Source organism: Phyllopteryx taeniolatus, chromosome 15 (genome assembly GCF_024500385.1).
Source record: "Phyllopteryx taeniolatus isolate TA_2022b chromosome 15, UOR_Ptae_1.2, whole genome shotgun sequence".
Classification (NCBI taxonomy): Eukaryota; Metazoa; Chordata; class Actinopteri; order Syngnathiformes; family Syngnathidae; genus Phyllopteryx; species Phyllopteryx taeniolatus.
The window spans coordinates 2,440,667-2,450,395 of NC_084516.1; the positions used below are offsets into that span (position 1 = coordinate 2,440,667).

At 44.1% G+C, this 9,729-nt stretch overlaps 2 protein-coding genes across 13 annotated transcripts; one reads left to right on the plus strand and one right to left on the minus strand.

The window, feature by feature from the left end:
* The first annotated feature begins 140 nt into the window (after positions 1-140).
* Positions 141-5,872, plus strand: phyhd1 (phytanoyl-CoA dioxygenase domain containing 1). Of its 11 annotated transcripts, none has more exons than XR_009792089.1 (10): positions 141-275; positions 1,194-1,352; positions 2,378-2,453; positions 2,533-2,636; positions 2,989-3,132; positions 3,780-3,801; positions 3,921-4,049; positions 4,126-4,242; positions 4,775-4,981; positions 5,679-5,700. XR_009792089.1 is itself a non-coding variant. In XM_061799519.1 (10 exons), the coding sequence occupies exons 1-10, from the start codon at positions 243-245 to the stop codon at positions 5,725-5,727; spliced, it is 999 nt and encodes a 332-aa protein (XP_061655503.1). In that variant the 5' UTR covers positions 141-242; the 3' UTR covers positions 5,728-5,872. The 11 variants fall into 11 exon arrangements, 10 of the variants coding, with proteins under 10 accessions (XP_061655503.1, XP_061655506.1, XP_061655508.1 ...); XM_061799519.1 differs by having other exon boundaries at positions 4,855-5,020; positions 5,679-5,872; XM_061799522.1 differs by having other exon boundaries at positions 4,855-4,981; positions 5,679-5,872.
* dolk (dolichol kinase) lies at positions 5,843-9,408 on the minus strand. 2 transcript variants are annotated; one of them, XM_061799515.1, is made up of 3 exons: positions 9,278-9,404; positions 8,974-9,035; positions 5,843-8,717 (listed from the first exon to the last, which is right to left on the minus strand). In XM_061799515.1, exon 3 carries the CDS (start codon positions 8,714-8,716, stop codon positions 7,070-7,072), a length of 1,647 nt encoding a protein of 548 aa, XP_061655499.1. In that variant the 5' UTR covers position 8,717; positions 8,974-9,035; positions 9,278-9,404; the 3' UTR covers positions 5,843-7,069. The 2 variants fall into 2 exon arrangements, with proteins under 2 accessions (XP_061655499.1, XP_061655498.1); XM_061799514.1 differs by lacking the exon at positions 8,974-9,035 and having other exon boundaries at positions 9,278-9,408.
* Between the last annotated feature and the right edge of the window lie 321 nt (positions 9,409-9,729).

The following is a 9,729-nucleotide window of genomic DNA, read 5'->3' on the forward strand; positions in this document are numbered from 1 at the left end:
TGAAGAGAAAATACGATTAGGATTTTTTGTTTCGTTTTTTGATTTTAATCCGATTAGATTGTTCGAGTTCAACGGGACACGATGACGTATGCAGTGTGTCACATGCCCGGAAGTCAGCCACTCATTCACTCAACCAGCCAATCATAGATGCAGTCTGGGGCTCCTCCTCCTCCTCCTCCGAGGCTGCGCATTTCTCTTTTTTTTTTTTGTCTTCTTTTTTTACCCTAACCCGTGAAGACAACATGGACTTCATCAGCGACCGAGATGTGCAAAAGGTGAGCAAATGCAATCATCATCGCAATAAATAGGAGAAGTTTTCTTCCGTATTGCTCTTGTTGAGGTGGTCACGCAAGCAGTTTGCAGGCTCAGCCAATCAGAGCAACGCGAGCATAACAGGCGATTTGAATACTGGAAATACTTTCTTCTGGATGGTGTACTTTTATGTACTGTAGCAAAACGCATGTAAATTGACCTACAGCCAATAAGCAGACTGAAGCGCATATACACAAAAAAAATGGAAAAATACAACAAAAGGATGGACTATAACTAACTTTTCAAAAGATGCAAGAAATCATGTAAAGTAAATGGATAATAAATTATTTTTAATTTTAATACACAAAAAAGGAAAAGGAAAAACAATTCATAAATAGGTCTATATTAAATGATTCAAGCACAAATAAATAGGTCTATATTGAACTGTTAAAATACAGGCACAAAATGTATTTTAATACATTGTTTATTAATTAAAATATATTTTTAAAAAGTATCATGTAAGCATAAAATACACAAAAAGTACACTGATAAAGTATATTGTAATGTAATTTGTCAAATTAACACCAAAAAGGACAAACTATGTAAATTTTAAAACAGTGATGAAGCATAAACAAAAAATGAAAAGGACAGTGAACTACAATTGATGATTTAAATATACAAAATTGGAATAGGAGATGAACTAATAATGAAAAAATATTATTCCTAGAGAACCAAAAAAGTCTTTTCTTTGGCTTTTTGTATCGGTGAAGTTTAAGCATAGAACAGGACACTGGATCAATGGAAAGGATTGACTATTAAAAACCGGCTGGGAGCTTGTAAACTGCTCCAGAACAAAAACCATAAAATGTAAATTAAAAAAATACAATTTAAAAAAAAAAAAGGAATGTGAATAAAACCCCGCGCGTGCGTGCCTTTGCTAGTACACGGAGGACGGCTTGGTGGTCCTGGACGAGTTCCTGACGGCGCAGGACTGCGACGAGCTGCGTCAGCGGATGTGGGAGATGGTGGACGTGATGGACGTGCCGGCGCACTGCCGCACCACCTTCTCCACCTACCACCACGAGCAGCTCAACACACAGGTCAGTCAGGCCGCAGCCACACTGGGGGCCGAGTAACTGCAAACACGTGCTGTACTAGATCAAGTATCTGTATTGTACTTGAGTTTATTATTCTGACCACATTTGACTTGTAAAGAGTTTGACAACCACTCAGTACTTCTACTTCGAGCTGTTTTTTTTTTTTTTTTTACACAAATATCTGTATTCTACTGAAGTACTAAATGCATACTTTTTAGTACCACTGCTACTATTTGCTTTTTTTTCCCCATTAATTTTTTTTTCGCATCGGATTTCTTTTTCATGCTTCCTTTGATGTCACACCTTGCAGATGCAGGTACAGTATATGCGCTCTGCTTATTTTCTGTCTCGTCACTTGTTGCTAGGCAGAATTCATAAGGACAGCGACAGGGAAAGTTGGCAATAACGCATTCTACAAATAAAAAAATATATAATTTGAATATGCATCAATTATGTAATTGAATCATAATGCTGTAGGAAAAGCATTTTTTATGACTATGCCGTTGATTTAGTTTTGGACTATGCCCCTCCCTCCATCTTATTTTTTTCCCATCAGTTGTTGCCAGGCAGAATTGGTAGGTCACAATCATTTGTGCCCCAAAGGACAATAAATAAGGTTTTAGTAAAAAAAAAAGCATCACCCTCACTGTTTGACATTTTTTTTTCATTTGTGCGCCGGCTGCTGGATGTTTCTGCACTATCATACCGACAGTATTTTCTTTCCCCCATCACTTATTGATAGGCAGAATTCTTGAGTCACAATAATTTGTGGCCCATAAGGTAATAAACACTCACTATTAATTAGAAAATAATGTGATTTGTTTTCATTATTGTGCCACCTGTTGGAGGTGTTTTAGTACTGTCCAATCTTCTTATTTTTCACCATCACTTGTTGCTAGGTAGAATTGGTTGCTCACAATCATTTGTGCCCCATAAAACCAATAAGCACAGTTTTTTTTCCGCCCAATTTTTTCACAAAAAGTGAGTTGTCAACATTCCAGTCATCTGTTTCCCCTTTTGACCCGCAGGGAAACGCCGACTATTTCATCACCAGTGGCGATAAGATCCGCTTTTTCTTCGAGAAGGGCGCGTTTGACGAAAAAGGTCAGCGGGCGGATTTTTTGTTGGCCGCTCAACAACTTGAGTCAAGTGATTTGTGTGTGTTTCTGTTTTGCGCCCGCAGGAGAATTTGCCGTACCGAAGCATCGATCGCTCAATAAAGTGGGACACGCGCTACACGCATATGAGCCTTTGTACACTAAAGTTACACATTCGCCCAAAGTTCAGGTGAGAGAGTAACCGACGGGTATGAGAGGCCTTCAGGGACACAATTCAGGATGACCTATTAATACACACGACGGAAATGCTCTCACTTTCACGTCTGATGATTTTTTCCCCCCACTTATATACACAAATGAAATGCTTTTACATGCACAAGTGAAACGCTCTCATGCACCCAAGTAAATTCCCCCCCCCCCCCCCCCCGCGCAAATACAGTGAAACGTTTTTATATACAGTACATCCATACATACATACACAAAACAATGAGTTATGCGAACGGGAGTGTTTCATTAATGACCGTGAGAGCGTTTCATTATCGTATGTTAAAAGTGTTTGACTTCCCGCGTGTGTATGAGAGCCTTTTTGGTGCGAGAGGTCATCCCGGGTTGCGTCCGTCGTCCCGCGAGCCGAACTCACGGCGTCGCCGCTGTCGTCTCAGGGCATCGCCAGGAAGCTCGGCCTGGTTCGTCCCGTCGTCCTGCAGAGCATGTACATCTTCAAGGTCAACGCGCAATCACGTGCACATTATATTTCAAATACGACACCAGGTTTTAATAGAAACAATATTTATTGATATATTACAAAAAACAATTATATTGTGGGAGCGGCCGACGCAGCAGCTTGGATGTATTCGTGCAGTATTATTATTTTTATGTGCTTTATTATATTATTTTTTAAAGGCAATAATATGTTAATATTAACATTGTCATGTATGCAATATTTTTACATTATTTAAATAATACAGTATTTATCTTATTGATTTAATTATATGATTTAGATTTGAAACATTACATTTTTTTAAAACCAATATTTATACATTATACTTCAAATATATTTTAAAATATCACATGTATGCATTTAGAAATTTGTTTCCAATATTGTAAAAATTTTATGACTACAATATGAATTTATGCAATATTATTAGTTTGGAACATCATACAATTACTTATACAATATTTGTAGATATACTCTGTTACAATATTTAACTATTACAATATTCATGAATCCATGTATTGCAATAAATTTCATTTATCTTATATGATATTAAATGATAGACTTTTTATAAAAGATTATAAATAATAATAAATCATATTATCAAATATTTGAAATGTCCTAAATATATTATTTATATTGTTTCCCCCCCTCCAGCAACCTGGGATTGGCGGAGAAGGTAGGAACAAAGTTCATCTGCATGGTTTTAATGAATGTACAATGCGAGATTTGCAGGAATCTGTGGCGGCATACTGAATTGTTTACGATATTTGCGATGCGTGGTGTTGCGCCCCCTAGTGACGCCGCACCAGGACGCCACCTTCTTGTACACGGAGCCCCTGGGGAGGGTGATGGGCCTGTGGGTGGCCCTGGAGGACGCCACCGTCAACAACGGCTGCCTGTGGTTCATCCCGGGCTCGCACAACTGTAAGCGCACACGTCGACACGTGATTTGCCACACTCGCGCAATCGTATACTCCCACCCACCGCCACCCCGTCGCAGGTGGCGTGACGCGACGGATGGTGAGGACGGCGCCGGGCACCTTCCCTCTGACGGACTTCATCGGCACGGAGCAGGAATACGACGGCGACAAGTTTGTCCCGGTAGAAGTTAAAAAAGGTCCATTGAAACTCATTTTAAGGGGATCAATTATGCTGAATGTCTTAACCTTCTTAACCAGGGTTCTATTAGAAAGCAAAAAAAACAACAACAAAAAGTCAGGAAAAGCCTACTAGAACATCTGAACTTGATTTGGGGCATTTTTTTCTTCAGCTAGACATGGGGTCTTAGATGAGGTGGAGGGAATTATAAACAATTACGAATAGCAGTCACTGTTGGCACAAAATCTAGCTTTTTTGCTTGTGGTAGAATGCAAAAAAAAAAAAAAAAAAAAAGTCAGGAAAAGCCAACTAGAACATCTGAACTTTATTTAGGGTTAATCAGAGGCACGTGAGTTTGAATGTGGTTACCGGTAATTCTGAACACAGGCACATCCCAGTTGCTACATCAGCGGGTGTGCACACTTGTGCAACCACATTATTTCAGTTTTTTGCTTTTACGTCCCATCCCGAAAAAAATAAAAAGTTGTACTGTGGTCACATTAATGGTGGAAAAAGTTTTGAAATGATTTGATCTTGTTTTTTTTTTTTAGATCACAAAAACCTGGCAATTGAACAGGGGTGTGTAGACTTGTTCTCTTCGCTATTCGAATGTAACGTAAATGATATGCAGGCGGCGTAGTGCTGATCCACGGCCAAGTGGTGCACCGCAGCGCTGGGAACGTGTCGGAGGACTCGCGCCACGTGTACACCTTCCACCTGATGGAGGCGCAGGACACCCGCTGGAGTCCGGACAACTGGTCAGACACAAACGCCGCCGTCGCAAGAATGAAAAGTTTGTGCGTCATGATTTCATGCGTCATGATTTCATGCTTTAATTCAAACGGCCGCCTTTTGGTGTGCACGTCTTGGCCACCGGGGGGCAGTGTAATCTGTGTGTTGCTGCACCGTTTGCGATCAAACGTCCGTTCCGTAAAGGGTTATAACTAGCGCAACATCCATACTAGTTTTATTAGCCCTTCTATGGCGTTTTGCATCGTGTGCTAGCATTAAGCTGGCAGACTTTTGTATTTGGTGAAGTTGTGGTTTTGTTAAACGCACAACACATAATTCTCTTTGTTTATTGGATCGTTTTAAAGTAAACTTCAACTGGGAGTGGCAATAAAAAAAAATTTTTTTTTAAAAGTTTTTAAAAATTCGGCCGAACGACGGCTTGCATCTCAAAGAACATGAAAGTCGTGTCACTTGTATCTCAAGGCACCACTGTATTTAAATATAATGCTATTTATTCATACAGTATGTAATATGCATTTTCTTCCAATAGTGCACATTTTAAGCTTTTTGAAGAGTTCTACATGCAATATCGAAATGAGAATATATATATCCGTGCAATATTTGTAGAATATCTGAATGCTGAATGAATTCAAACCAATACATAGCAGTACAAAAAAGTACTTTTACTGTAAATTTGGACTTGTTGTTTTGTTTCTCTTGAAGGTTGCAGCCCACGGAAGAACTTCCTTTCCCGTCTCTTTACACCAAATGACGGAGCGGACCTTTGCTCCCAGCTTGTACGAAAGGTTAAAAATGAATTTGGGTGATTACGATATAAAAAAAAATAAAAATAAAAAAAAATAAATAAATAAATATATACATATATATATATATATATATATATGTGCATGTACGTACTTTAATTCTCATGATTCTTGTCAAAACCGTACGTTTGTACACATGATATTCGATCAGTAAAGTCTCACATCGTGACACGCTCCACATGCAACATGACATGATTACAAAAATGCAGCCACATGCTAAATATGGAGAAGGAAAATAAATTCATTGAGAAAATAAAGAGGTTTGGGATTAATCATCGGAACGCCCATCAAACCTGTAAGAAAAAATATCGACTTTCCTTTCACAAGGAATATGAGAAATACAGAAAGTAGAAGGAAACATCAAATCCTGGTCATGAAAAAAATCTTTCAAGAGGGTTTAAGGAAATAATTGAGGAGGAACCACAAAACATGCAAAAAAACCAACAACAACATCTGCTTTTTCTTTCACGATGGCTTGTGACACCATCAAAAATGCAGGGACGTGCTTATGTCACAATGCAGGAAAAAACATTTCCCTGAAAAAAGTAGCTAAAATGGGTCTGAAATGTTTTCAATTGTTGAGGTCCCACGGAAATAACGTGTACTCTGAAAGCAGCCTTTTTGGCCCGCGCCCTCTTCTACAACTACCACTAAACACTTCCATGCCGTCATGGCATCAACCCAATTTAAAGGCTTTTCTTATGATTGGGAAGACAGCATGGGAATAAATAACAATAAACAGAATCGTACACTACTTACGGAAAGTTTGGGATATTGGGTGAAATGTCAGGATGAACCTAAAATGCAAAACAGCCTTTCCAGGTGGCCGCTCAAAAACTTGTTCAATTGTCAAATATCTTCAGTACTTTTCACACAAATGACAAATTCTCTTTTCACAGTCAACCGCAACCTACTTTTTTTTTTTTTTTTTTTTTGAACGGGAAGACCTCACCCCATCTTTTCTTTCTTTCTTTCTTTCATTCGTTCCCAACGTCCGCACTACTTTTGGTCTTCCTCCCTTATTATTACATTATGTTTTAGTATTTACTTTACAATACTGTGCTATTTTACTTCTATCAAAAACACAACATAAAACCAAAAAGTGTTTCGGAGGCTGGAACAGATTCATGGCGTTTCAGTTCATGTCAATGGTGAAATTTGATTTGTTGTACGAGTAAATTGCGTTACGAGCTTGGTCACAGAATTGCGAATGTACGAGCAACACGGTCAAATCGTGGTCATCACACGCAGGCTCCCTCTGGTGGGAAGCGAAACGCCGCGTTTCCCGCGTCAGAGCATGAGCAGGATGAGCAGGTAGAGCGGCAGCAGCAGGTTGTCGATCTGCGACGTGTACGCTTCCAGCACGGCCACCAGCGCCACCGAGCCAAAGATCCACGAGTAGGCGCCGTCGAGGTCCACGCTCGTGTCGAAAATCAGCAACACGGCCACGCCGACGATCTGGGCCAACACCGACGTGGCCGTGCCCTCCACGGTCTTGTTGGTGCCCGGCCACCGGATCTCGCCCAGCGTGCTTCCAAACACCGACGCCACCGTGTCGCCCACGCCCACCGCCAGCACGCCGGCGTACGGCACCAGGCCGCCCGCCCCGGGGAGCGTCCCCTTGGACGCGCACGCCCCCGGGAAGAGCCAAACGGGCAGCGCCATGCCCAGCAGAAGGTAGATGTGGGTGAGGATGAGCGGGCCCGAGTCGCGTTCGTCCAGGAACAAGGTGAGGAGCCGGCGCAGAGGTCGGCCGAGCGGCTTGATCCGGAAGTAGCGCACGTACTCCAGGAAGAGGAAGACGGCCAGGCAGCCCACCGACGCCACGTGCAGTAGCCGGCGGTCGTACAGGAGCCCCGGGACGAAGGTGGCCACCGCCAGGACGTGGAAGTACTTGCGCACCACCGTGGAGGCCCGGTGCTTCTTGGAGCCCGCGCGCCGCTGGTAGTTCTGCTGCAGCACCACGCAGGTGGCGGCCAAGCACAGCGCGGCCCAGTACGCCACGAGTTCCAGGCGGCGGCGGTTGAAGGTGACGAAGTCCCACAACCATGTGATGGGATGGCGCCCCACGAAGAGCGAGAGCCACGGCACCAGGACGCCCAGGCCCAGCACGGCCGTCATGGTGTGGAAGAAGAGCGACGACACCCACGTCTCCGACTCCATGAAGCAGAAGAGCAGGGCGAAGACCACGCCCAGCAGGAGCGAGCCCGCCACCAGCACGGGCAGCAGGTAGTTGACCGGGTCGCCCCCCTTGGCCTCGGCCCAGTTCAGCGAGCGCTTGATGAGCTGGTTGACCACCAAGCTGACGGCGCCCACCACCAGGAGCGCCTCGCCGGGCGTGAAGCAGCGCGGCAGCAGGTACAGCACGATCAGGCTGAGGTACACGAAGATCAGGAGCACCTCCAGAACCTCGATCACCTCCGACACCGTCAGAGTCTGCTTGGCGGTGTACAAGATGGCGGCGGCCGAGAGGCCGGCCACCGCGCACGTGTTGGTGGGCACGGGCCGCGTGATGCCCAACGCGATCAGGGACAGGAAGAGCGCCAGGACCATGCCGCTCACCGTCACCACCATGGAGAAGCGCTCCAGGTGGACGCTGCCCGCAGAGGCGCACTTGGCCCGCAGGACCAGACCCAGAAGCGGCATCACCGCCGAGGCCGGGACGATGCCGCTGTTGGCGGCGGGGCGGAACTGGAACACGGCGGCGCCCGACTTGAGCAGCCGGTCCCACTTGTGCTGCACGCAGAAGGCCTGGATGACCAGCGCCACGGCGCACCACGAGTGCTGGTTCCACACCGCCGCGTGGACGCACAGAACCACGGCCGACACCACGGCCGACTCCACCGCGACCGGGTCCACGTGCGCGCTCATCGCCAAGGGTCGCGATCGACGTAGGCCGCCGGCGTCTCTCACTTCTTCATCTGGACCGCCTCTCATTCTGGACACGCGGGGGGGGGGGGGGGGGAATCGACATCATCATCCAGCACTACTGATTCGTAAATCTCTGGGCAGATTAGATTGACATGGCAACGCACAGAGGCTGAAAACTGATTGGTAAAAAAAAAACCGGACTGGAAGCAGTGTAGCAAAGAGAAACGCCACCAAATGAAGAGAATAGACGGGTAATAAATAAATGATTACGGTTTTCTAAATGTAGGTCGGCAGACAATGCCTTGCTGTCCCTGAGCACTCACCACTGCTTCCTGGGTTGAACCTTCACACACTCACGTGCTCTTTGCACAATAACCTTCTGTTCCTGTGGGGGTTGCAAGATGAACTTTTACACCTCGAAGCTGAAGCGGCGTCATTAATGTTCCGTTTTAGACAATTGTGGCAACAACAAAAAAAGCACTTTTATCGGGATATTTATTAAGAATCGACCAGCTTTTCAGAGATGCGGCAGGCAACCTCAATGCTACACGGCTAATAATAATGTGGGGGAAAAAATGTCAATAAACGTCATAAGCCCCGAGGATGCACAGGCACAAATATACGCACCGCGTTATTATGTTGTCATGTGGACGGACCAAGCGGGAGGGCGTCAGTTTGTTCCCTTTGTCAGATAACGTTCGTCACCCAGCCAGTAGGCGGCCGCCATGTTTTGACAGCCGGGTCACGTGGCAGCCACGCTTGCCATTGATACGTTTTATGAGATTTTATTTTAAAATTAAATTCTCACGACTCTATGTGATTTATATTTGAGTAAATATTATAAGTAATTTGATAAATATACGAATATTGAAATTTAACAATAAATACCGATACGACCATATTGTATTGACGTCCACAAGATGGCGGCATGGACATGACGAAAAAAAATCAAGTAAATCAAGTTTTATATTCACAAATGTAAATTTGCTGAGTTAAAAAAAAAAATTCTGTGCCTTTATTTAAGATCTGGAACTGTATTTAATGTCAATATTTTCTGCTAAAAAAGAAAACCTATTTCA

Bases quoted from the DNA above. Each gene is read 5' to 3' on its own strand.
- dolk (XM_061799514.1), bottom strand. From the start codon at position 8,716: ATGAGAGGCGGTCCAGATGAAGAAGTGAGAGACGCCGGCGGCCTACGT.
- phyhd1 (XM_061799516.1), top strand. From the start codon at position 243: ATGGACTTCATCAGCGACCGAGATGTGCAAAAG. The intron at 2,454-2,532 runs GTCAGCGGGCGG...TTGCGCCCGCAG, and splicing joins GGGCGCGTTTGACGAAAAAG to GAGAATTTGCCGTACCGAAG. The intron at 2,637-2,988 runs GTGAGAGAGTAA...TGTGTATGAGAG, and splicing joins CACATTCGCCCAAAGTTCAG to CCTTTTTGGTGCGAGAGGTC.